The sequence below is a fragment of the Mirounga angustirostris genome, unplaced genomic scaffold (assembly GCF_029215605.1).
Source record: "Mirounga angustirostris isolate CCGP_5_RB_7025 unplaced genomic scaffold, mMirAng1.0.hap1 SCAF_15, whole genome shotgun sequence".
NCBI classification, from domain to species: Eukaryota; Metazoa; Chordata; class Mammalia; order Carnivora; family Phocidae; genus Mirounga; species Mirounga angustirostris.
The window spans coordinates 72,899,753-72,926,616 of record NW_026991723.1 but is presented as its reverse complement, the minus strand read 5'-3'; the positions used below and the strand labels follow the sequence as shown (position 1 = coordinate 72,926,616).

Here is a 26,864-nt window from a genome sequence, read left to right as displayed (position 1 = left end):
GACCCCTGTAACCCCACTGCCCATCTACTACTCCCCAAAGCAGGCTCTTATCTTTGCTGAACAAAAAATAATTAGCAAGAAAGCCTGCTGCAAAGGAGCCGAGGCAGTTTATTTTTAACTTCTTTTTAAGGCTGCACAAGTTTGGCCCTTATATGGGTGTGTTCACGGGTGGTTAGATTTAGGGCAGGCTCATGGTGGAAAGAGAAAGCAAGTGAGGCTATGGGAGAAGTAGTAGGGGGGCCCTGCTCTTGGACACACATGCCAAGCTCAAAGCCTTCAAACTGGAACTTATCCCCCCTCCCAGCCTCTCCCTACCCCAACTTGCAAATAGTCCCCTTGGGTCTCTATCTCAGGGACTTCCACCACCATCATCCACCAAGCTGCCCAAACCAGAAATTTAGGTGACATCTAATTTCTCTTTCTTTCTCGTGCACATTCTACTGGTCATAAAATCCAGGGGATTTCCACCCAATACCGCTCTCATTTGCCACTTCTCATTGCCAGTGCCGTGCTCCTGGACGGGTCCTCTCTTGCCTGGATTCCTGCAGCCGCCGCAGGCTGGTCTTCCCGCCTCCCTAGCCCCAGTCCCAATCCCACAGAGCAGACACGGGAGCCTTTCCTGGTGAGGTCACTCTCTGCTTAAAACCCTGTTACAGCCTCTGAGCAACCTCCTTTCCTTGGTTTGTGAGGTCGTCCTTATCTCTGCAGCTTAATGCCTCTCTCCAACCATCTGTCCCCACTCTAAGGAGACCCTCCCCATTTCTAGCCTGAGCTCTTGGGTTCCTGTCTCTCTGTATAAGCCCTTCTCACCGCTTAGATTCCCCTCCCACGTCTTTTGCATCCTCTGGGTCTTCGCTTACTTCCTCAAGAAGCCTTCCCGAAGCCCCAAGCTGAATGTCCTCCGTGCGGCAGAACTCCTGTCAGCTCCTCCCCCACCACGGCTCCGTCGCCCCGTGCAATCCGGTCACCTGGTCGTCTGTCGCCCTTGGGTGGACTGGACCGTTGGCTTCTTGCCCTCTCACCTTGAGCTTGGAGCACCAGCCACTTCACCCCCAGTACTCTCTCCTCAGATTCCCGCTCCTTTGCCCCTCACCCCTCCTCCTCTGCCACCCGGGGTGCCCCCCTGAGCCCCAGGGAGCCTCGGATCTCCCAATCGTCCCTTATGCTTGCAGCACGGTGGACGTTTCGTCCTGGCACGGTCCGGGACTCTAGGGTCAGCTATGTCATTATGTGCTGGATGTCTGTCCCTATTTGCAGCACGTCCGCGCCCAGTATGCGGACCCTGTCGCCCCGCCCGCCGTGTCCCCCGGGCCACCGCGTGCCGGGCGCGCAGCAGGTGCACGAGCGAGCGAGGGGCGCGCAGCGAATGAGCGTCTTGCGGGCAGCGCAGGCCACGCCGGGAGGAAGGGCCCACGCCCCGCCGCCTCCCCGGGACCCCGCGGCGCCCTCCGCTCCCCAGCGCGGCGCCGGAAGCGGCCGGGCCGGCCCCCTCCCCGCGGCGCCCGCAGCCTTATCTCGGCGCCTCGGGGCCGCGGGAGGAGTCGCGGGCGCGCCGGGAGGGACGCGGCGGCGGCGGCGGCGGCATGGGCCGGGGGCCCCGGGGCGCGGGCCGCCAGCCTCGCCGCCTGCTGCCGCTCCTGCTGCTGCTCGGCCTGGCCAGCGGCGGGGGCCGAGCGCCGGGCGCCGACGGTGAGTGCGGGCGGGGGCGGGGGCGGGGGCGGGGGCGCCGGCTGGGTGCCCCGGCTGGGCCCTCGACGACGCCGGGCGCGCCCGGGACGCTTCCCCGCCCCCGGGCAGGGCCGGCGCGGAGCCCGGGCGTGGAGCGCAGGTGGGGCCCGCTCGGGCCGTTGGGGCGCGGGAAGGCGGGGCGCACGGAGGCAGGAGGGGCTCCCCGCCCCCGCCCCGGGCCGCTGGGGGAGGCTGCGTGGGGCACCTGTCTCAGGCGGCCTCGCCCTCGGCGCCCCGGACCTGGGGCGAGGCGGGGGGTGGGCGCGAGCCGGGGCCCCGGGGGAGAACCGCGCCCGGCGTGGAAGGGCGCGGAAGGGCGCGGAAGGGCGTTCCGGCTGCACTGTCACGCTTCCGGCTCTGCTGTGGCTTTGGCGCGACAAATTCTTGACCCGAAGCAATTTTCTTTCTACCTTTTCATTCTTTTCTCCTAAATGAAGAACCAGATGCTAATGGGGTGAGAAAGAAGTGCAAGGAAGATTACAGGAATAAAGCATTCCTTAATCAAGTCATTCATTCAACAGATGGTCCTTGAATTCCTGTGCAGGATGCGAGGTCGCCGCGCTGGCCCTCATTGAGCTCCTGTTCTGGAGGCGACAGACAAGCAAATCATCCATTTCCAGGCAATTGGAACGCGTTGGCACAGGTGGTAGGATGCAAACATGTAGGGGAGGTGGCATTTACCCACTTACCCAAGTAACCGTAATAGAAGGCAGAATGCCCTAGGTGCCCTGAGAAGGTGTAAGTGGTCCGAGGAGGGCAAGATTCATTCTAGCTTGCTGAATCTGAAGGCATTAGGGATGAGATGACTCTTGAACTGGGCCAACAGGTTTGGTAATATTTGGATATGGGAAGGTGAGGAAAAGGCATCCCAGCTCATAGCAGAGGGGACAGTGAGCTCTCCATAAATATAGGCAGAATGGATGAATTCCACATGGAAGGGACAGTGTGAGGAAGCACATAGAGGTATAAAAGCATGGGGCCTATGGTATGTAGGAGATGGGTGGGAAATGGAAGTGGAAAAGCAGATTGGATTAACCAGAAGGCAGAAAGCCTTGCTTGGCAGACAAAGAAGGTATTTAGACTTAGCTGTTCCTGGGTGGTGGGAAGCCATTAGAAGTCATTGCAGGCTTTTGTACAGGGAGTGATATAAAAAGTGGGTGTAAGGAAACTCTCCAGCTTTTTTAGTAAAATCATTCATCCTGAAATAGAAGGGAACTTCCATGTAGGGAGATTGGGGGGGGTGGATTTTGTGGCTCAGACTCCTGTTCCCTCAAATTTCTTTTCATCTTTGGATTTTTACCACCACTGGTGGGTGTTTCTCTTGCTGGCTCAACCTTCTGGGGTGGCCATTTTTGTACATCAGATATTCTGGTAGGCTTTCTAACTTCCTTCCCTGACTTGGTCTCCCACGGCAGTGTGCAAAGAAACCTGTAGATGCTTGGGACCTATTTTGGAATCTGTGTTAAAGCTCTCTAGCCTAGGCAACAGTCCCACATGGTCCCATTGAATTACCAGGTTAAGATGGTGGAGCAGAGTAACTACCTAAAGGCTACTACTTAAAGGCTGTTGGGTGAATTTTGGTAAATGGAAGTCAGGGGTGCCCAGTAGAGCTTCCTCTCCCTACGTAGGCACTCTTTCTTCATTTACAATCTTGAAGAATCTGGTTTTATTAAGGGTAGGTTTCCTTCCAGTGGACAATGTGGGGAATGCCTGGAGGCTTAGAACCATTGAGGAAGTTGTAATAGCTGGCCTGCAAGTTCTGAGGACTGGGCCCACCGTAAAGAGAGCAGCAGGAGAAAGGGATTGAACGCAGATAATAAGGAAGAAATGGAACCGAAGGACTTAACAACGGACATTAAGTTGCCAGTGAACAGAAGAGAAAGGGGACATGAAGGTTTGAGGCCTGGGTGACTTGGATATATGGTTGTGTAGGAGGAGGAAAAAGATTTGGGAAGAAAGAGAAGTCATTTTGGATATCCTGAATTTGAGGTGATGTTAGGGCTTCTGGAGAGGTGAAGTCAACAGGGAGTTAAGACTGTGGACAAGAGGTGCGTGCCAGTGATGGGAGACTTGGTGGTCATTTGAAAACTTTAAGTTGGTAAAGAGGAAGGAGACCCAGGGCAGATTTTGGGGGAAGACCCATTTTCTATGGTAGGTGCACATGGAGGAGAAAGAGAGTGGCCACACAGTGGGGAGGAGGACTGGGCCAGTCAAGTGTCCAAGGAAGCCAGAGGAAGGGGAGCTGTGGGAGTGGAGACTGAGAAAAAAGCTCTGGATTTGGTGGCTCTGTCAGCGTGGGCCAGGGCTGGCGGAGCAGGGAGGGCGAGAGCCAGATGCAGAGGGCTCTGGTGAGTGCAGAGATGTTGGTTGGCTCTTAAAGATACTCTTGAAGTTAGAAGCACAGGGAAGATCGCATTCAGCTAGGCTGGCCAGGTCTGGGCAAGAATTTTTCTTCTTCTTCTTTTTGCGGGGTGGTGGTTTTGATAAAGTAGCACAAGCACACCGCAGTGTGAAGGGCATTACTCAGTAGAGACGCGGACGTTAAAGATGCAGAAATAAATGCGGTACTTAATGGAGCATGTCCGAAAGCGAAATTGGTCTACGAGGGGGAAAGCTTAGTCTCTGCGAGGGGAGGGGAGGCGAAGAATGAGAAGAACCGCTCTTCCCTTTCGCCACAGCTGTCTGCTTAGGGAGGGCTCTTCGTATTTCAAAACCAGCCCAGTTGGCCTCCCTCCTGGGAAGTTGTCAGTTCCCTGCAGCACCAGCGATTCGTCGCCCGTGCCTCTGTACCGAATTTGTAGGACGCACACGTATTTGTATGCGTCCTAGCATACACCAGCACGCGTACGTGTTGATACGGGGCCCTTACTCGACAGGCTTCTTTTTTTTAATAATATTTTTTAATTTGCATTTTATTATTATTTTTTTATTTTTTTAAAGATTTTATTTATTTATTCATGAGAGACAGAGAGAGAGAGAGGCAGAGGGAGAAGCAGGCTCCCAAGGAGCAGGGAGCCCGATGCGGGACTCGATCCCAGGACCCTGGGATCATGACCTGAGCCGAAGGCAGACGCTTAACGACTGAGCCACCCAGGCGCCCACTGCATAGTGCTGTTTACTAGACTACGAGCTTCATGTGAGTCGGGGGCTGTGGCCTGGATTAGGAATGTGGTATGAAAGGAAAGGAAGAGCAGCCAAATGGGAACAGGCGAGGGTTTATCCAGAGTTCGCTGTCGCAGGCGAGTCAGTCGGCATCACTCGGAGAGCCTGAGAGCGGCTCAGAGGGGACAGGCTTCCGGTGTGCCCCCAGCGCGAGGCCGGAGGCTGCTGGCCTGGAGGGGCTGGAGAAGCTGGAGGTGGCGTCCCATCAGCCCACATGCTGCGTGATTGGCTGGGGGAGCGTACTTGGCTCTCTCTGATTGGTCCTACGTGCGAAGCGGGGGCAACAATCAGGGAAGCCAGCTGGGAGCGAGCGAGTCCTGACCATTTGGGTCTTACTGCTTAGGGAGGGCTCTTCGTATTTCAAAACCAGCCCATCCGCGTGGGTCCGAGTTCTGTTTTTATCTATGGCCTGGCCATTGTCTGTGCGTCCATTCAGTGTCTCACTGGTAACGTGGGCTGAATTAACACTGAATCGTTCCCGAAGATGTTTCAGGGAGGAGAGAGTGGAGTGGGTGAAGACAGATGGCCTGGGTGTGAGGGAAGTGTGAGACGCATAGTTGGTAGAGCAGGAGGGTGTTGGGGGGTGGGTGGGGTGGGGGAATGGAAGGTTGGGAAAGGGCGAGGACAGGTAGAACCAGTCAGTCCTGTTTCTTAACCTTGTCAGGCATGGCACTGAGTCAGGAGTGGCTGGGGACTTGTTGGCTCCAGACGGGCTGGGTTGGGAAGGCCAGAAGGAGGAGGACAGGCAGAGGCCTTGAGAATCTTGGGGGAGGGAGTGATGATGGTGGAGAGGCCTGGAGGAGTTGATCTTGCTGTAGAACGTGCACGTGACATCACCAGTCCTGCATTTCATAGGCCTGCTCCTCACTCTGTCATCCGGAGTCACTGCTCAAGGTGGGAAAGAGGAGACGTGGCAGGGGGAGTGAGTTGTTTTGGAGTGACTTAACAGTTGCTCAAAGTAAGGGAGCAGGATTCAAGCTGATGGAGAAGATCCTCCCTGGGGTCTGTCTTCCGCTGCCGGGGTCTTGGCCCTGGGCGTGTCCTCAGCTTTCTGGTCCAGTCCTAAAATGGGTTCCTCTGTCTCTGCAGCCCCAGGTACCAAGTGGCCTCTTGGCCTTCACTCTGCAGAGGAGACAGGGGAAGTTAATTGCATGGATTAAAAAAACCATTTTCCGCCGGCTTTAGAGTGTGCGTCAGGTGGGAGGAACGCGTTAGTGGGTGACGTGCTGGACGTGAACCGAGAGTGTGGCCTAAATGAAAAGCTGCTTAACTCAAAACACAAAAGCTTTGAAATTGGGGCACTTAGTGAGGCTTGGTTCCTGGTCTGGAGGCCACGTGTGGGGGGGCCCCTCTGGAAGTTGGTCTTGGTCAAGCAGGAAAGTGGACACAAGAGGGCAAAAGGAAGCCGAGGGCTCCATCTAACCATCTTACACAAGTCAAGGTTGCAGGTTCTTGACGGGGAATGTCAGTCCTGGGTTGGGGTAGGGAAGAGTAATCTATAGTGATTCCCAATGCCCTGCAAGGATCGTCTTGCTTGAGAGAGTAGAGTACTCTCTATCTTGGGGGATTTTAAAGCAGAGGCTATGGTTTTGTTTTGTTTTGTTTGTCAGGCATGGGGAGAGGAGAGAATTCAAGATTTCTCAGGTTCCTTCCATTTCTGGAATTTGATGCAGTCCCTTAAGAACAATGCAGTTTTACATAATGTGGAAGACTGGGGAATGCTTTCTCTTCCTGAGTTATTGGCCCCCTTTGCCCATTTCCTCTGGTCATCTGCTCCGTTTCCACACATCTCCACAAGGTTATCCTGAGAGACAGTATCTCGTGAAGGAAGTGCAGTGCCTTTGTCTGGTCTGACTGAATAGCTGGGGATTAGATTACGATTCAAATGCAAGCACTCCATTTGTGCTTGCATTTATTTATTTATTTATTTATTTAAAGATTTTATTTATTTATTTGACAGAGAGAGAGACGGCAAGAGCAGGAACACAAGCAGGGGGAGTGGGAGAGGGAGAAGCAGGCTTCCCGCAGAGCAGGGAGCCCGATGCGGGGCTCGATCCCAGGACCCCGGGATCATGACCTGAGCCGAAGGCAGACGCTCAACCATCTGAGCCATCCGGGTGCCCCCATTTGTGCTTTTAAACCACCTTCTTCCCCTGACAGTGGACAGACCTCTTCATTGTATCGTCGAAGTCTGTGTGCTGTTATTTCATTTAAATTCTTCCTTGCATATTGAAATACCAAGCGAGAGTAGGCTGCCTGGGCGGCCAGCCCCCAGTCCAGGCTGAGGTATAGGTCTACGTGGTGCGTGGAGGGGAGGAGGGGAAGGTGAACAGGCCCGAAGGGGGGAGGACGCTGAGCTTCCAAGGTCTGTGTCAGGTGTTACCCAGAACGCTGGGAGGATGTGGGGAAGGCAGGGGGTGATTATGTAAATTAAGATATTATGGATCCTAGAATGTCAGCGCCACGAATAGGGTAGGCATCTGTCTACACAAAGATATTGCTTCGGGTTTTTGCGCAAATGCAGCTCTCCATCACCCTCTTCGTTAGTATACGTGCGAGTTGGCTTGCTGTCAGTACCTTCATTTAGTCATTAATGGAGTTGCCGAGTGGTTGTTACAATAGCATCTAACATATTGTAATTGCTTTATGTGTATTAACTCATTTCTCACAACAGCCATATGAGGTGGGTGTTTTTTTTTCACTTTTTATTTTTTTTTAAGATTTTATTTATTTATTTATTTGAGAGAGAGAGAAACAGCATGAGAGGGGAGAGGGTCAGAGGGAGAAGCAGGCTCCCCGCCGAGCCAGGAGCCCAATGTGGGACTCAATCCCAGGACTCCGGGATCATGACCTGAGCCGAAGGCAGTCGCTTAACCAACTGAGCCACCCAGGCGCCCATGAGGTGGGTTTTTATTATCCTCATATTCAGATTTATTGGAGGCTGAAGCACAGAGGCCCATCTAGGACGACACAGCTAGCAAGTGGTGGAGCTTGGGATTGTACCCCCTTCGTCTCTCTTATCCCTGCTCGGAACCGCCGGGCCAAGTAGCAGGCCCTGCCGCTCGCGTGACCTGTTTCCAGCCATAATAACAATATCTGTGGAGAGAGACATAAATATTCATGTAAATTAGCCCTTTGCCTAATGCTTTCGAGCTCATACAGCATTCCTTCCTATTTCTCACTGACTCCTCACAACACGATTCCATCTCACAGATTAAAACTGGAGGATGGGCAGGTTAACTTGCCTAAGATCACCAAAGCAGGGAGCAAGAGAGAAGTCTCCCAGCCTCGGTGGACGTACCAAAACCTGTCTCGCCCTCTCTCTCGGTGGTGGTTTTAGCTGGCTTAGTTGATACAGAGTGCTGAAGGGAAGTGGACCTAGGTCGTCCTTGCTGGGGGTACAATAATAGTAACAAAGAGTATTTAGTATTTTTTGTCCATCTAGACTTTGGAATGCCCACTGTCCTGTTTCTCTGCCAGTAATTCTAGGTATCCCTAGGCCAGGGGGGTGGGGGTTCCTCACCTCTGCAATAGTTCCCTCAGTCGCTACATGGCAGCCACCTCTCTGCTCTCCTGAGCAGAGTCTGCTGATGACAAAATTAAGTGCTCCTTGATACACGTGTGAAGATGCCCTCCCGCACCCTCTTCCCCTCAGGTTATGTAGCAAAGACACTGTGATCTTTCTATTGGCCTGGAGAATTTCCATTCCTTGGGTTATTATCTCTGTCACCTTGGTGCAGCTATGCTCTGCATCAGTCTCGGCCTGGTGAAAAACATCTTCAGTGTTGCCTTTTCTTTCCCCAGGATTCTGACCCAAGACCTTGAGGTTGAACTAGACTTGCAATGTGACTAGTGGTGTGGTCCACCTGGGAGCTTCTTAGAAATGCAGATTCTCAGGCCTCACCCCACACCTACCGAATCAGAATCTCTGGGGATTCTGTTTTAACAGACTCTCCAGGTAGGGTGACCAGCTGTCTTGGTTTGCACCGAAATGAGGGGTTTTCTGGGTCACAGGACTTTTATTATTAAAACTGGGACAAAGTAGGGCGCCTGGGTGGCTCAGTCGTTAAGCGTCTGCCTTCGGCTCGGGTCATGATCCCAGGGTCCTGGGATCGAGTCCCACATCGGGCTCCCTGCTCGGCAGGAAGCCTGCTTCTCCCTCTCCCACTCCCCCTGCTTGTGTTCCTGCTCTCGCTATCTCTCTCTGTCAAATAAATAAATAAATAAATAAATCTTTAAAAAAAAAAACTGGGACAAAGTAGTCACCCCATCTGTAGGTGATTTTTTTTTTTTTAAAGATTTTATTTATTTATTTGACAGAGAGACACAGTGAGAGAGGGAACACAAGCAGGGGAAGTGAGAGAGGGAGAAGCAGGCTTCCCACGGAGCAGGGAGCCCAACGCGGGGCTCGATCCCAGGACCCCGGGATCACGACCCGAGCCGAAGGCAGACACTTAACGACTGAGCCACCCAGGCGCCCCTCTGTAGGTGATTCTTAACTGAGCTAGGGGCTGGTGAATGGTGGAGACTGTTGTGTGGTTAGAAGCAATCCTCCCCGCCCTGTCTTTTCTTGGATTAGGATTGTACTTCCTGCCCCTTTCCTTAGGATAAGTTGTGTCATTGTCCTGAGGACCTCCGCCCCCTCTCCCCCGCCCCCACAAGAGGCTACTTAGTCCCTCAAGCAATTAGAACTCAGAAGCTGCCATATAAGGCCCTGCAGATGGTTAATTATGGCTGAGTAAGAAGCTCTAGTTGAGGCCCTTCTTCCTCTGGAAACTGCTTTCCCTCCTGCAAGTGGTCTGAGAATCCTTTGGTAGCCTGGCATACATGTTCTCTTTTTGCCAGTGTGGGGAACAGACATTTATTGAGCCGAACATGCCAAATACTGTCCTTCTGGGGTTACACCTTGCTGAATTATTCTTAGTGGGTCCTTAAAACAGGTACCCTAAGGATGAAGTGTCTGCCGATTAGGGGACAAGGACTTTGGAGGCCACTTAACTCCTGCTGCTCAAAATGTGGTTCCCCTGGGAGCTTGTTAGAAATGCAAAATGCAGGGCCCCACCCTGAATCAGAGCCTGCGGTTTAGCACTAGCCCCAGGTGATTTGAGTGCCCTTTAAATTTTTTTTTAAAGATTTACGTATTTATCTTAGAGAATGTTGGGGGTGGGCAGAGAGAGGGAGACAAGCGGACTCTCTGCTGAGTGGGGCTTGATGGGGGGCTCACTCCCAGGACCCTGAGATCTCATGACCCTGAGATCATGACCTGAGCCATCCAGATGCCCTTGAATGCCCTTTAAAATTTGAGAAGCCCAAATCCCTTGTTTTACAGATGAAAAAATTGGGATCCAGAGAGGTTCAGTGATTTGTTAAAGGTTGTACAATGAATTAGACTCGGCTAGATTTAGGATCTAATTCTGACACTCAGCTCCAGTGCTTGCTTTTCCCCTGTATCTGGCTGCCTTCTTACAAGGCCTTATTTTGTTTGGTTCTGTTTATTGAATGAACTTGAACTTAATTCAATTTATTTAAAAAACTTTACATTCTGTCCTTCACTAATTCAGACTGGACTTCCGTTAATTTATCTGAGTGGGTGGCACTACTTCATTTCTTAATTTTGTGTGTGTGTTTATTAGATTCACTCAACAGTTGAATGAAATAATCCTTTTTTTTTTCCCATCTGAGGTAAGTTTCTGGAACTGGACGTATATAAATGCTGCCATCTTTAAAAAGACAAATATTCCATATTAGAAAAAAAATCAAACATTTTACCATTCTGTTGTTGATGATTTCATAAATATGGTATTTATGTTTTGTTATTGCACTATATGTACACACTGGGGAGAGTGTTCATCATTATATGGTTGGTCACACTGGATTTATTGGACTTCACCCAGGATCTGTTATTTAAAGGGTATTTCCAGGATTTTGGTTGCGTGTGATTATGAATTGATAGTGTCCTGTGGCACCATTTAAAAATGTTATGTGTTAAAATGTTAAAATGGTTACGTATATTTATTCCGCACTGATGGACATTTAGGTACGGCGACCCGTTCTCACTTCAGCTCTGCCTGTTGCCCCTATAGTCAGGGGCCTCTCTGGTCCATTTCCTCCAGGGTTTACATCCTCCAGGATGTAAACTCCATCTTATGCCAGGGTTAACGAGGAGAATGGGGTATCTACCTACTCCTTAACCGTGTTTGTACCTAGTTCCTTGAACTTTGAGTCCTGTCCCTGACACCTGCCTTCTGAAGTACTCAGTGGCCCCAATTCCTGCCTTTGGGGCCGGCTTTTAGTTCTTCCTCTCAAACCATTCCTGTATGTCCATTCTCTTCCCTCTTCTGAAATATTGTTGACATCCTCATCTGCTGTCATCTTGTCTGCCAGAGTTTATACCTTTCTGGTCCTTGATGTCATTCGGGGAGGTGGAGCTTTGAGAGTGTACTAAATCTGCAATGTTTAACTGCAAGTCTTTCATCTGTAATAAAAAAACTTTTATGTATTTTTTTCTTACAAGCTCTTTCATATTCCTAATGTTATGTGTTTGCATATGTTCTTTGTTCCTCTAACCAGTACCCTTGAGTCATTGCTGCTGGTCTTTATGATGCACTGACTTTGGGGAAACTTTTTTTTTCAAGAATTTGGATGTAATTTCTAATACTTTGTTTCTTTACTAATTCTTGACCCCCAACCCCCCCAAACCCTCTATTTTCCCTTTCTTTCTTTCTTTCTTTTTCTTTTCTTTTTTTTTTTTTTTAAAGATTTTATTTATTTATTTGACACACAGAGAGAAAGCACAAGTGGGCAGAGAGGCAGGCAGAGAGAGAGGCAGAAGCAGGCTCCTCGCTGAGCAGGAAGCCCGATGCGGGACTCGATCCTGAGCCGAAGGCAGTCGCCTAACCAACTGAGCCACCCAGGCGCCCCCTTTCTTTCTTTTTCTCTTTCTTTCTTTCTTCTTCCTTCCTTCCTTCCTTTCTTTTTCTTTTTCTTTTTTCTTTCTTTCTTTTTCTTTCTTTCTTTCTTTCTTTCTTTCTTTCTTTCTTTCTTTTTTCTTTCTTTCTTTTTCTTTCTTTCTTTCTCCTTCCTTTCTTCCTTCCTTTCTTCTTTCTTTCTTTTTTTAAAGACTTTATGTATTTGAGAGAGCATGAGAGAGAGAGCGAGCGCACACGAACTTGAGCAGGGGGACGGGGGGGTTGCTGGAGGGGCAGAGGGAGAGGGAGAAGTGGACTCCCTGCTGAGCAAGGAGACTGATGCGGGGCTCCATCCCAGGACCCTGGGATCATGACCTGATCTAACTGACTGAGTCACTCTGGCGCCTCTTTTTTTTTTAAGATTTTATTTATTTATTTGACAGAGAGACAGCAAGAGAGGGAACACAGGCAGGTGGAGTGGGAGAGGGAGAAGCAGGCTTCCCATCGAGCAGGGAGCCCGATGCGGGGCTCGATCCCAGGACTCTGGGATTATGACCTGAGCCGAAGGCAGACACTTAACGACTGAGCCACCCAGGACCCCCTGGCTGCCTCTTTTTAAGGAATTTCCCCCCCCAAATTTCTTGTGTTAAAATTCTAAGGCTTCCCCCCACCCTCGGGCTGCCTGCTTTTCTTTCTGTCTTTTAAAGTACAAAAACATGAAAAACTTTTTCTAGAGTGGATACATTTTTATATCTAGTATTAAACATTTCAATTAAAAAAAAATTTAAGTAATTTCCACACCCAACGTGGGGCTCAAACTCACAACTCCGAGATCAAGAGTCGCGTGCTCTACCGAATGAGCCAGCTAGGTGCCCCCAAACATTTCAATTTGGCTATCCTTTTTGTCCCAAGAATTATTTAGGAGAGTGTTCTGTAGTTTCCAAGTAGGTTTCTTTTGGGAATGCTAGTCTTATGTTTTATTTTGTAGTCTTATTACATTATTACATGGTAGTCATGTATGACTTCTACAGTTTCTACTTTTTTTTGCACTTGGTTGCATTTTTTTTAATGGTCTGCGATATAATAAATTTTGTAAATATTCCATGGTTAATTTAGTATTACTTAGGGATAAACAGTGGTTTGTCTCATTTCTGTGTTATATTTGTTTTATTTTTTATCTTATTTTTTATTTTTTTAAAGATTTTATTTATTTATTTATTTGAGAGAGAGAGAATGAGAGAGAGGGAGTACATGAGAGTGGGGAGGGTCAGAGGGAGAAGCAGACCCCCTGCCGAGCAGGGAGCCCGATGTGGGACTCGATCCAGGGACTCCAGGATCATGACCTGAGCCGAAGGCAGTCGCTTAACCAACTGAGCCACCCAGGTGCCCTGTGTTATATTTATTTTAAAAGAAAAAGCAGGGGGAGCCTAGGTGGCTCAGATGATTAAACGTCTGCCTTCGGCTCAGGTTATGATTCCAGGGTCCTGGGATAGAGCCCCACATTGGGCTCCCTGCTCAGCGGGGAGCCTGCTTCTCCCTCTCCCTGATCCCCGCCTCTCCTCTTACTCTCACTATCTCTCTCTCTCAAATAGATAAATAAAAATCTTAAAAAAAGGAAAGAAAGAAAGAAAGAAAGAAAAAGCAGGCATGGTTAACAATCAGTTCAGATCTTCCCGAACTTACAATTGGGTTACATCATAACTTGGAAATCTCATAAATCGAAAATGCGTTTAATACTCCTAACCTATGAGACATTATAGCTCAGCCTAGCCTACCGTAAATGTGCACAAAACACATGTTCACCTACAGTGGGGCAAGATCACCTGACACCCAGCCTGTTTTATAATAAAGTGTGGACTATGTCATGTGATGTATTGAATACTATACTGAAGGTGATAAACAGAGTGGTCGTGCGGGTACAGAACGGTTGTGAGTTTATCGGTTGTTTGCCCCTGTGATCGCGTGGCTGGCTGGGGCTGGAGCTCACTGCCACTGCCCAGCCTCACGGGGGAGGATCACACCACATATCCCTAGTCCGGGGAAAGATCAAAATTCAAAATTTGAAGTATGCTTTCTACTGAACGTGTATCGCTTTTGCACCGTTGTAAAGCTGGAAGATTGTAAGTCGAACCATTGTAAGTCAGGGGCTGTCTGTACTTGGAAATCTCCCTGTCTCAGTTGCCTAGAGCAACCTGAGGGCTGAGTCTTTATTACCTGGGTAGTCGTGGGGCCAAGACGAAGATGGAATTCCACGCTGGAAGACTCTCCTGACGAGGGCCTCTCCTAAAATCCTCCACTGGGAGGACAGCATGGCGGCCCACGTAGCCTCGGGTGGACGTCCTTGGTTGACCTTGGGCCATATATCAGTCATCCTCTGGTAGGTTTGTCTGTGTTGGCCTCATACATTTTTGCTGCCTGTCGAAGTAATTGGGATCTGGTCATCTGCTGGGACCTGGCTGTTCATCTCACTGACATTTTAAACACATTCAGTTTTTCCCTAAAAGAAACACAGATGGGGTAATAGACAGATGAGCTCTTCTCCCTTCCACTTGCTTTTTGAGTTGTGGCAAGTAGGACTGCAAGTTCCTTTATCCGGTCGGTCAGTAAAAGTATCTTGAATGTTTATACTGTGGCATGATGATATATGGGCAAATGACATGATCCCTGTCCTGGGGGAGAAGCTCATGCACGATCTGCGGCTTGGAAGCCAGAGCTGGAACAGTATATAATGACAAATTAACACGGCTGACGTGGGAATATGCGAGTGTTAGTGGAGCACAGAGGAATTTAATTTTTCACAAGAATGGAGGAATGGGGACGATACCAGGGAGAATGTGATGTTTAAGGTGAATCTTAAAGTAGGAATGGGTGCTAGCTGGGCGGAGAAGGAGGGATAGGCATTCTACTTGAAGGGCACATCGTGACTGCGGCATGAGGTAGGACAGGGGACAGCGTGCATGGGAAGGGGTAGTCAGCCTCCTCCCTAGAGAATATTGTGTGTGGTTTGGGTTTGGGAACAGTGAGGCTTGGAGGGGTTAGCTTAGAGTCGGGACTGTTCAGAGCTTTGATTGCCTGGTAGAGGTATTTGTACTTTACTCTGTGGGCAGTGAGTAGCCTTTGCAGGTTTTTAAGGTTGGGATCAGCTCTGCCTTTTATAATTCTGCTATTCAAATTTTGCTTCTCCATTGTAAATGTCTACTACCCAAAATGTGACTTGTCTAGAGGAGGTGATTGAATTTTTCTTTTCCTTCATCTACAATTTATGATTCCGGTTTAGATATCTGTGCCACTTGCCATGAACACGCTACCTGCAAGCAAACAGAAGGGATGAAGATGTGTGTTTGCAAATATGGATTTGTGGGCAATGGGAGGACTTACTGTATTGGTAAGTTCTGAATCCTGGGTGAAGTTGAAAAGTTGAATCAAGTAACGAGATTCCCTAGTGTTAAAGAGCTAACGTCCTTCTGGGGAAAACGTTGTTTTGTTCACATGTTTTTATTACAAGAAGTTTTGTCCATTATAATACACCTTTGTTTTAGTGTTTGGATGTAGCCTTTCTGCAGCCTTTCCAAGAAAGTATCTTTCGTGTTTGAGGGACATTGAACTTGAATCTCTGGAAATTCTCTGACCCAACACAAATTTGAAATCTGTTTCAAGTCTTGAGTTTAACTTAACAATTTGAGTGAATATTGCCTTCCTTAATTTCTCTTGGTTGTTCTGATGTCAAACGATTTGTATTAGTACCCTGAGGAGAGACAAAACACAGTTGCCTATTGGACTTTCTGGCTAACTAGTGAAGTAGTCCTGCTTTGGGTCTTATGTCTACCAGAATCCATTCTCAAAATTTTTTGTAGTTGTAGCCCTTTGGGGTCTTGGGTGCCTTAAAGGAATACAAAGACCTTTAGGAAGTATCTGAGGTTATTTTTTGGCTTCACGGTCTCCTCCGTGCCGTGAGAGTCGGGCAGTATCCAGGTTCAAGCCCAGTTCGGAGAGAGGGAAAACCTCACGGCACGTTTGTAGTAGTGAACGTTAGGAGGATCACGGCGTCCTCCCGACAGCCTTGTTACGTGCAGTGCAAATACCGACAGTTTGCCTTGCGGTTGTGCACTGACGGTGTATACAGCCTTGTGATATCTTTGGATTTTTTTTCTTCCCAAAGCAAAATAAAAATTCCCAGTTCCAAAAGTCATATTCTCCTTCGCAGATACGAGCTTTCACAGGCACACACCATCTCCCGTTCCTGCGGGCTGGATTTGTGCCACCGCCGACCCTCTCTCTTTGGGATTCTGCCCAGGAGAATTGTGGCTACCCTACAGTCTAGGTTCCTGAGGCATCTCTCGAACCCCTCTCCTCCCACGGCTTGCTAGCAGGGGCTTGGAAATGAGGTTGGAATTGAGCACGAACAAGCCTTTTCTGCTCCCTCCCCGAAGGCAGTCCCCCTCCTGCGGAAGCTCACCACACTCTTGATTGCTCTTGGACTTCTGAAGAGGAACTTCTCTTAATGGGGCGAAGGGGCTTATTGATTTATGTGGTGCTTGCTCGCGGACACTAGACACTGCCTACGCCAGTACTTGGCCTTCTTTTTTTTTTTTAAAAGATTTTATTTATTTATTTGACAGAGAGAGACAGCGAGAGCAGGAACACAAGCTGGGGGAGTGGGAGAGGGAGAAGCAGGCTTCCCGCCGAGCAGGGAGCCCGATGTGGGACTCGATCCCAGGACCCTGGGATCATGACCTGAGCCGAAGGCAGACGCTTAACGACTGAGCCACCCAGGCGCCCAGTACGGCCTTCTGAGACCACACCGCAGGTCACAGGTGACATTACCTGTGTGCCCCACGTGCTGTAACGTGGTCTGCAGTCAAGAGACCTCAGAAATTTAGAATTCTCTACAAACCCACTGTCCCTTCTGGTGAAGTCTGCAGGGGAGGCCCTATCTCAGAAATAACAGCCAGGGACTGGAATGTGCCATTATGGACTTGTGTCCGAAAGCCCCGTGCAGTGCTCATAAGCTGGGCTGGACACTTGGCCAGGCTGTGGCTTGAGGGCTGTTTCTCTCAGCTCCCAGGCAGATCTCAACACGGACAGTGTTAACAGTGAAGTGTGTTCTGTGTTCAGTTACATTTTCCAAAAGGTAACGCCTATAAGGAGAATGGGGGGCGGTGGAGGAAGGAACACCAGATTTTGAGAAAGGGAGTTGGCAGGAATTGAGTGCAGTTGTGAGAGGTGAACAGTAAAACACTAACAGTCAGAAAAAACTCCAGTTCATAAATTGGTGATCCCGCCCCCCCAAAACAAAACCAAACCAAACCACCAGCAGGGGAGATCAGCTCTGAAAGAATGCATAAGAAATTGGTCACAGGAGTTCTGATGGTAGAGGCCAGAGCAGAGTCACAGAGGCCTGCGGGCCAAATTTGGCCGCTGCCTGTTTTTGTAAATAGAGTTTTATTAGAAGACAGCATTGCTCGTTTGTTTACTTATTGTCTGTGGTTGCTTTGTGTTCCAAAAGCATGGGTGAACACTTGCCACCGGAGACCTTTGATGGGCCCATCACAGAAAAGGTTCGCTAAGCCCTGAGCTACAGGACAGAGACAGGAGGGAGATTTACTTTCATTTGACATCTATGTCAAATGACTGAATTAAAAATACTCAGGTCAGGCCTCTGCAGACTCATCAGGCATCGTATACTTCAGCTCCTTCTCACTGGGTGACTAATATTATTCACATGGGTCATTGACGATTAGCAGGAGCTGTTCCTGCCACCATATTAGCTCTGCTCCCGGATGAGGCTTAAGCACTAATTCCATTGTGTTTCCTGGTAACTCAGAAGTAACAAATTTTCCGGTTAATCACTGGATGCAAAATCGTCCTGGTCTGCCTTTCATGAAAAAAGCAAGAGAATGGCTAGCTGAGCTGGAAAAATGGGATGCTCCTAGATTTGTTTCTTTCCCAAGATCTTTTTGAATATGGAGAAATTGAAAAAGAATAACAGTATGCAGCTTGGAAGACAGAGCTGGAATAGTATATAATGACAGATTAACACGGTTGATGGGGGAATGTGCAGTCCCCTTCTCCCAATCTTCAAATAAGATGATGTTCAGATTAAGATGTTGGGTTTCTCTTGTGTGTGTGTTTTTAAGATTTTATTTATTTATTTTAGAGTGGGCATGAGTGTGCGGGGGGCGGTAGGGGGGCGTGGAGGGAGAGAGAAACTTCAGTGGACTTTGTGCTCGGTGCAGAGCCCAATGTGGGGCTCAATCTCATGACCCTGAGATCATGACCTGAGCCGAAATCAAGAGTCGGCTGCTTAACTGACTGAGCCACCCAGGGGCCCCTCTCTTGTGGTTTCATATACACCTAGCGCACGACTACCAGGGTCCCACGCCCTGCAGTCTGAGAAGCATCGTGGAAAGAGAAGAGGCTGGGGAAATAGACCCTTGAGATGTTGTCACGGAATAGCAACTCCCGAGTCTATAGCACAGGAGAACAGTCTGGGTTGCTGAACATGGTATGGATTGATAGCCCTTTCTGTGTGTTGTCTCAACATTTCAACAGATAAAAACGAGTGCCAGTTTGGAGCTGCTGTGGTCTGCGGAAACCACACATCTTGCCACAACACGCTCGGAGGCTTTTACTGTGTTTGCCTCGAAGGATATCGAGCCACAAACAACAACAAAACATTCATTCCCAATGATGGCAGCTTTTGCACAGGTACTCGAGGAGGGGGCCGCCACGATGGCGGGACAGGTGTCTGGCCTGTGGAGGAGGGAGAGGGCAGGACCGGGACAGGGTGTCATTTAAGGGAGGGACTCTCCTTTCAGAAGGTCCACGAGGGAAATTTGAGTATTAGTTAGTGTTAGGAAACTGTTGTTACTTTTGTTAGCTGGCGTCACGGCATCGTGATACTGGGGATGATATTCTCACTTTGGGAGATGCATGCTGAAGTATTTAGGGGTATTATGAGGTATCTAGTGTTATTATGATCTCTAAAGGATCCTAACTGACAAACTGTGAGTTGTTCAGTCTTGGGGGTGGGGGGGTGGGTCTGTGGGAGTTCACCGGAATATTCTTTCTCTTGTTCTGTGCATTTGAACATTTTCTACCAAACAAGGAGGGGCTCTCAGAGATGGTGTACCATCTGCAGGTTTCTGTCACTCCAGCTGGGGTGTTCTTGGGGTGACTCTGGCGCTCCCCATGGTGCACACTGCGCACTAAGGGCCCAGGGGGGCGGGCATTGTGATGTTGGCTTCCGGGAGCTCAGAGTGGTGCTGGGTTAGAGATGGGACTTAACCTCTCAGAGGAATCAGCGGGGCAAGGAGAGCAACGTTTTGGATCTCAGCAGCTCTGACTCTTTGGGCACATGTTGGTTGAATACAATGGGTGGGCAAAATCCTAATTTTCAGTGGGCCCTGAAACTCTTGACTGAACTTTGTGTACAGCATGTCATGACATTATAGCTCTTTGGTTTTCTAAGAAAATCTAGGAACAGTAAGGAAGAGGAAAGGCAGGAAAAGACTCCTGGTTCTGGGATGGCTTTGCATAGACTTAATGACTCTGCTTAAAAGCTTTGTGATATTTAAAGGTTTTCGGGGAAAAGGAAGGGAGAGGAGAACATGTTTTATCTCCTTACCCACCAGGAAGCACGGGTTCTGATGCTCTGATTCATTCTCCCTCTTGACCTGTACCGAGGTAGAAATCCCTCATGGGGTCCACTTGATTTATTCTTGGCATGAATGAACTGCATTTCCTCTGAGAAAATGTTTTATGATACACTGTTGTTTTTGGTAGCAAATGGCTTGTTATATGGTTGCAGAAGTGCAGTGCTGCAGAATTAAAGTAGATGCGTTAAAAAAAGTATGAATTAAAAAAATTTTTTTAAATTTAAATTCAATTAGCCAAGGTATTGTACATCATTGGCTTTTGATGTAATGTTCAATGATTCATAGGTTCAGTATAACATCCAGTGCTCATCCCATCACGTGCCCATTTTTAAGAAGCCCAACAAGATGGTGATAGGGTGTTGAGTTCGGTCAGGACACATTTCTCACATACCTCTCATGTGCCAAGGCGGTGCCAGTGGGAGCTGAGGGCAGACAGCTAATTTCAGTATAAGGTGTTAGTCATAGGTGAGCAAAGGGCACTTAGGGGATCTGGAATCCTTGGGGGCTCTTATCTTGGAAGTGGGGAAGGGATCCGGGAACTTTCTGGAGGACATGATACCCGAAATTGTGTTTTCAAGGCTGCGGGAGTTGGCTGGGGAAAAACGTTTATCATTGTATCTATCACTCGAGTTCCCAAGGATGCATTTGACTTTAAAAAAAATACGAAGGAGGAGGAGAAGAAGGAGGAGGAGAAGAAGAAAGAAATATTTTATGCAAGGGCCAAAGAGATGTCAGCCTAATAAGAGCCAGTCTTCCTGGAACAAAATCTTGATCTTGACTCTGCTTCTCTTTCTTCTACTTGTTGTAATTATTTAGTGACCCCCCCCTTTTTTTTAATGAGATATAATTCACATGCCATCAAATTCACTCTGTCAAGGTATACAATTCAGTGGTTTTTAGTATATTCACAAAGTTGTGCAACAACCACCACTATCTAATTTCAGAATACCTCCATCACTTCAAAAGAAGGCCCGTATCTGAGGGCAGTCATTCTCGTGACCTCTCCTTTGGAGGTCTCGGGTTATCACTTCGTAAAAGCTGATGGGGGACTTTTCTCGATGATACTGAATGTCTCTAAGCATCATACTTGCTACAGGAACAGCAGCGAACTTCAGCTGGGGCAGAGGCTTAGCACGTTTTGGGGTCTCAGCAGTTATCCGGTGTTTGTCTGGAACCACAGGATCTGAGTCCTGGTTCCGGAATTCCAAGAACTCCTGCGACCAGGTGTTGGTTGTACTTTGCAGAGTCTGAGCTAGATTTCAGAGCTGCTTGCAGGTGGGCCTCTTTGGATGTCCCCAGCGAGAGAGGACAATGCAGTTGCAAGGGTTCTAGTTCCCGAGAGCTTGCAAATGTCCTGGCCCCGCCCCCCGGGCTGCCCCCAAGCAAGTTCTGGGGCTCCTGGCAGCTTGGCAGAGGGAGAGGTTCAGTGGCGTTTCCAGCGTGAGGGGGGTGGGAGAGAGATGAAACTGGTGTGGGAGCAGGCCTAGGGCTGTCACCTCCCTGCCAGCCTCATTCCAAGGAGGCGTGGCCCTACCACGTCTGCTGAGAACTGCAAAATGCCTTTTTTCGCCTTTGAATTCCCCAGGTCTTGGGAATCCATCTTGAATCTGACGGCGGCTGCAGCCTTCTTTTTCGTCAGCTCATTTCTGCAGGATCAAGGGCCTGATGCCGTTTCTTCTAGAGAAATGTAACGGCATTTCAGCCTTGACTAGGAAATGGGGGGAAAAAAAAAGAACCTAGAGAGAGTGAATGCCTTGCCCTTCATCAGTGTCTGGAACCTTCTGCTCAGAGCCTGTACCCCGTAGGTCTGCCTGTGGTGAAGTAAACACCTTCGTTTCTGGATGTAAATCCCTCTCCCAGGTCAGGAGCCTGTTTTCCCTGTGAGCCTTTGCACACAAGCTTCTCAGCTGCCCTGTTGTTTCAGGTCCTGGAGCAGCCTGCTGTGGGCTCAGACCCAAACGTGTAGTCCTGCTGGGATTCTGCTGGCTCTGTGTGGGGTGGACTTGCAGCTGTCCTGCGGTTTCTCCCAGGGCTCTCTCCAAGTGGGATTTTGCTCCCCAAATCCTAATCCTTTGTTTTAGCTGGGTTTTATTCCAGAAGTGTCATTTTTTACTACCCTGAAAGAAGGAAGAAATAAGGAAAGATAAACCTAAGGAAGAGTGTCCTGGGGGTTATTGCTTCCCACTTCCCAGAGCACTGCTCATAACCAGTGGCTTCTTGACTATTTTCCCTGTGGCATCCCCTTGACTCCTGCTTAGTTAGGTCTCCAGTGGTGGTGGGTGATGGCTTCAGGCTCCCACTGGTGCTCCAGCTCCTAGGAAGGAGAGAGAGGTCAAAGACTCTGAATCAGAAGATGGTTAAACCAAAGCACCCTTCCCTTAAATGCATTAGGAGGGTCCATTTATGTAAAGTACAGGCAAAAATAATTTATAGTGATAGAAATCAAAAGGTGGTTATTTGGGACACCTGGCTGGCTCAGTCGGTGGAGCATGTGACTCTTGATCTTGGGGTGGTGAGTTTGAGCCCCATGTTGGGTGTAGAGATTACTTAGAAGTAAGGTCTTTCTTTTCAAAAAATAAATGGTTGTTTGGGGGTAGGGATTGGCTGGAAAGAAACATGAGGGAACTTGCTGGATGATGGAATGTTTTATCTCTTGTTTTGGATGTTGGCTACATGGTTTGTATGAGATTTTCACAACTCATGAACTGTACACCTAAGATCAGTACATTTTTGGGGGCACCTTTGTGGCTCAGTCGGTTAAGTGTCTGACTCATGATTTAAGTTCAGGTCATGATCTCATGGGCTGTGAGATTGAGCTCTGAGTTGGGCTCCATGCTCAGCAGGGAGTCTGCTTGAAGATTCTCTCCCTCTGCCCCTCCCTCACTCTCTCTCTCTCTCTCAAATAAATAAGTAAATAAATCTTTTTAAAAAAAAGATCAGTACTTTTTAAGTATAAACTATAACACTTAAAAAGTAATATAGGGGTGCCTGGGTGGTTCAGTCGTTAAGCGTCTGCCTTCGGCTCAGGTCATGATCCCAGGGTCCTGGGATCGAGCCCCGCATCGGGTTCCCTGCTCCGCAGGAAGCCTGCTTCTTACTCTCCCACTCCCCCTGCTTGTGTTCCCTCTCTCACTGTGTCTCTGTCAAATAAATAAAATCTTTAAAAAAAAAAAAGTAATATAGAGATAGACATATAATACCTTATATATTAACTACACGGAATTTATTATGTGGCTGTACTGTGTTACTTAACTGATTATTTTTTCCCCTCTTGTGGTTGTTTTGTTTTTGTTTTTGTTTTTTGCTATCATAAGAAATGCTATAATGAACATCCTTGTATCTACATCCTTACAGATAATTATATTCCTTGTTATAAATTCTGGAAAATAATTTCTTTTTTTTTTTTTTAAGATTTTATTTATTTATTTGACAGAGAGAGCAAGAGAGCACAAGCAGGGGAAGAGCAGAAGGAGAGGGAGAAGCGGGCTTCCCAAGGAGCAGGGAGCCCGATGCAGGGCTCGATCCCAGGACCCCGGGATCATGACCTAAGCCGAAGGCAGACACTTAACGACTGAGCCACCCAGGCACCCTGGAAAATAATTTCTGTGTCAAAGGTGTACCTACACATTGTTACTTTTGGTACATCGTGCCAGACTGTCTTCCAAAAGGTTCACACCAGTATTCTCTCTCACTAGTCATTTCATGAAGGTCTTCATGTCTTCACATCTTTGCCAACACTGGACATTAGCAATGAATGATGCGAATTTAACGGTCTTGATTTTAAATGGGTGTTTCTGTCCCTCTAAATATGGCTTCTTAAGATACAGACTTCTTAGCTGAACTTGGCATTTGAGGACGCAAGATGGAAAAAAACGGTAACGTTACTTCGCAAGATGTGAGGAAGTCATTTCTGTCTCACCTGCATGGAGTCGGCAGGAACTAGTAATTAGTTGGCTACAGGGAGAAGAGCAGGCTGTGAGAGCATTTTCATGAATGTGGCAATTCTTCAGTGCACTTTTATTGCTGAGTCCATTCTGAGTCTTCAGATTTTAAAGCTCCTGCAGGCAAGAGCTTGCGTGTAATGGGGCGTTCAGAAACTCGCCTCTCTGGCACGGCTGCCGAAGCTAAACCCTTGCCTCTTTGATACTCCTGTTCTAGCTAAGGGTCCTCCAGATGAATTTTCAGATGTGGGCCGAGAGCATTCAGATCCAGGGGGGGCAAGCCATGGGGCCGCTCCCCAGACCTCAGCCAAGAAACCCATGAGAGTGTGTGTGTGTGTGTGTGTGTGTGTGCACGAGCAAGGACGTTGCTCATGGTCACACTGAGGGTTAGGTGCAGGCTCTGAAGGAGTGGCTTGTGCTGCAGGGAGAACTGAGTCAGTAGAGAGGCAAGGCCCATTCATGTATTAGCCCACATGCATCGAGGACCTAATTAGCTTCATTTTACAAAAGTGGTTTAGAAAGGTTAAGGAACAGACCTAAGTACATCTAATAAGTAGCAGAATCAGTTCTCAAACCTGGGTCTGTTTGACTTTCAAACTGAGGCTATTAGATGAAAAGGAGTAAATATAGAACATCAGGGCCCTGGGACCAGGTCAGCGTGTCCTGCCTGGTTTTGCTACTTTCTGGCAAGGAATTGTTCTGGCTGTGGATAAAGTTAAATAGTCTGGTATGTACAATGGGACAAGGGAAAATTTCCCCCTCGATTAGTTAGGTATGTTAATAAGGTTGCTCAGTTGCTCAGAGCGTTTTTCCTTCCCAAGCAAACATGTTCTAACCTTGGAGGCCCCATGGAATCCACCACATGGAGAAGTTATTCTAATGAGCTTAATATGTTTACCCAGCCAAGATTCTAGAATAGGTTAGAAAAGGGACGGTTTGTGAACATTAAGAGGTAGCAGGGCATTAAAAGTCAAAAATCATGTCACCGGTCTCAGGGATAGATGGTAGGGACTTCTAGACTTCATTAAGACAATGGATATCTTTGGCATTGTCTGTGGACAAGATGGAATTATTGATTGGATGCTGGTACTGTGACTGTAGTGGGGGGGGGGACAGTGTGGCTAGTGGTTAAGGGTGTGGTCCTGGAGCCACATACCTGGTTTCCAAGTCTGGCTTTCCCACCACTTAACCTGTGTGATTTCAGTGTACTTACTTACCCACTCTGTGCTTCATGTACTTCCTTTGTAAAATGGGGATAATAATAGCATCTACCTCATGGGGTTATTGTGCAGAATAAGATGAAAATAATTAGTCATAAATAATGAAGCGTGTAGAACAGTGGCCACCATGTGTCAGAAGACGCACAAGAGTCCCTGGGATTAGCGCTCGTTATAACAATCATTTTTATTAGGTTGTTGAGTGACTGGACACAAAGCAAGGTGATTAATGACTGTGGTGACTCATACAGAGCTGATCAGTATCTAAAAACTCCGTCTCTTTCCCTACCATTGCTACCTAGCCACATGTTTGCCCTGTAGTGCTGGTACTGCCTGTTCTTAGAAGTCTACAGAAAATGCCATTTATTCCCACTCACTGTCTTTTGAAGAGCCTGGGGCAAATGGGCAGGCTGGAAGATGATTACTGTGTCAAAGGTATATGTACACATTTTTTTTTTTTAAAGAATTTTATTTATTTATTTGAGAGAGAGAATGAGAGAGAGAGAGCACATGAGATGGGGGAGGGTCGGAGGGAGAAGCAGACTCCCCGCTGAGCAGGGAGCCCGATGCGGGACTCGATCCCGGGACTCCAGGATCATGACCTGAGCCGAAGGCAGTCGCTTAACCAACTGAGCCACCCAGGCGCCCTATATATATGTACACATTTTACAAACTCCCACTTGGAATACAGAATCTTGATAAGCTAAAATAATGGATCCAATTCTAGGAACACATGTTGGATCCTGCAGGGTTGAAATCATCTCTAAAGTTTGTGCTGGATTGCGACTGATTTTATTTCATATTATTTATATTTTGAGAATCCTGTTAACTATTACCCAAAACTCCATGATTGTATTATCTACAACTTTTTTTTTTTTAAGATTTTTATTTATTTATTTGAGAGAAAGAGAGAGAGGGAGGGAGAGAGGGAGAGCACAGAAGGAGAGTGAGAGCGAGAAGCAGACTCCCCGCCGAGCAGAGAACCTGATGTGGGGCTCGATCCCAGGACCCTGAGATCATAACCTGAGCTGAAGGCAGACGCTTAACCAACTGAGCCACCTAGGGGCCCTGTTATCAACAGTTGTTTAACTGAGTTTTTATTGGTTTCATTTCTTACCTCTTTGTTTTGCTTTAAATTATGTTTTCTCTTTCTTGACATTATTTATTCTGATGTTTTTCACTGGCTTGAATATTTTTCAAAATCTTTTTCAGAAAAGAAATGTCAGGGAGTGCCTGGGTGGCTCAGTTGGTTGAGCTTCCAGCTCTTGATCTTGGCTCAGGTCTTGATCTCACAGTTCTCAGTTTGAGCCCTGAGTTGGGCTCCGTGCTGGGTGTGGAGTCTGCTTAAAAAAAAAAAATAAAAAAAAATAAATATCAATAGTATGATTTCTGAGATCGTTCATGTTCTGAAATGTCATTCGTTGACTTAACTATAGTACTGTGTCTTGCTCCCTTTTCCTTAGAACTCTGTAAATATTCCATTACTATTTGGTGTTTCAGACAAGAAATCCTAGGTCAGGTTGGTGTTCTTTCCTTCATAGATAACCATTCCTTTCTCTCTCATTTCACAGGTTCTCTTTTATTCCATGAAATTCAGAATGACTTTCACTTTTCAACATTAATGCCTGTCACCTCAAAAGGCTGTTTGGAAGTGAATACATAAGCAGAGGAAATTTTCCCTTTGATATTAATTTTTTTTTTAAGATTTTATTTATTTATTTGTGAGAGAGAGAATGAGAGACAGAGAGCATGAGAGGGAGGAGGGTCAGAGGGAGAAGCAGACTCCCTGCTGAGCAGGGAGCCCAATGCGGACTCGATCCTGGGACTCCAGGATCATGACCTGAGCCGAAGGCAGTCGCTCAACCAACTGAGCCACCCAGGCGCCCGATATTAATTTTTAATAAAGATTTAGTTTAGAGAGAGAGAGAAAGAGAGTGAACATGAGAGGGAGGGACAGAGGGAGAGAGAATCTCAAGCAGACTCCGTGTTGAGCACAGAGCCTGACTTGGGGCTTAGTCCCACGACCCGGGGATCATGACCTGAACCAAAACCAAGAGTCGGACACTTAACTGACTGAGCTACCCAGGTGCCCCCTGCAATTCCTCTTAAGTGAATATTACATATTTTGGATCTGTCCTTATATTGTTTATTGTCCTATAGCTTCTGTCTTATATAATTTCATTTTCTATGTGTTTTTGGAGAATTCTTTAAGTTGGAATTTGCAAATTTATTTTCCAGCAGTGACCAACC

General features: G+C 47.9%; 1 protein-coding gene across 1 annotated transcript in view; it reads left to right on the top strand.

Moving 5' to 3' along the window:
- Positions 1 to 1,514: 1,514 nt before the first annotated feature.
- Positions 1,515 to 26,864, top strand: part of SUSD1 (sushi domain containing 1) — a 124,741-nt gene continuing 99,391 nt past the window's right edge. The window contains exons 1-3 of the mRNA XM_045882928.2: positions 1,515 to 1,689; positions 15,076 to 15,183; positions 18,351 to 18,506. Of these exons, the coding sequence (XP_045738884.1) occupies positions 1,584 to 1,689; positions 15,076 to 15,183; positions 18,351 to 18,506 (370 nt within the window). The 5' untranslated portion in view covers positions 1,515 to 1,583. The remainder of the gene's footprint in view (positions 1,690 to 15,075; positions 15,184 to 18,350; positions 18,507 to 26,864) is intronic.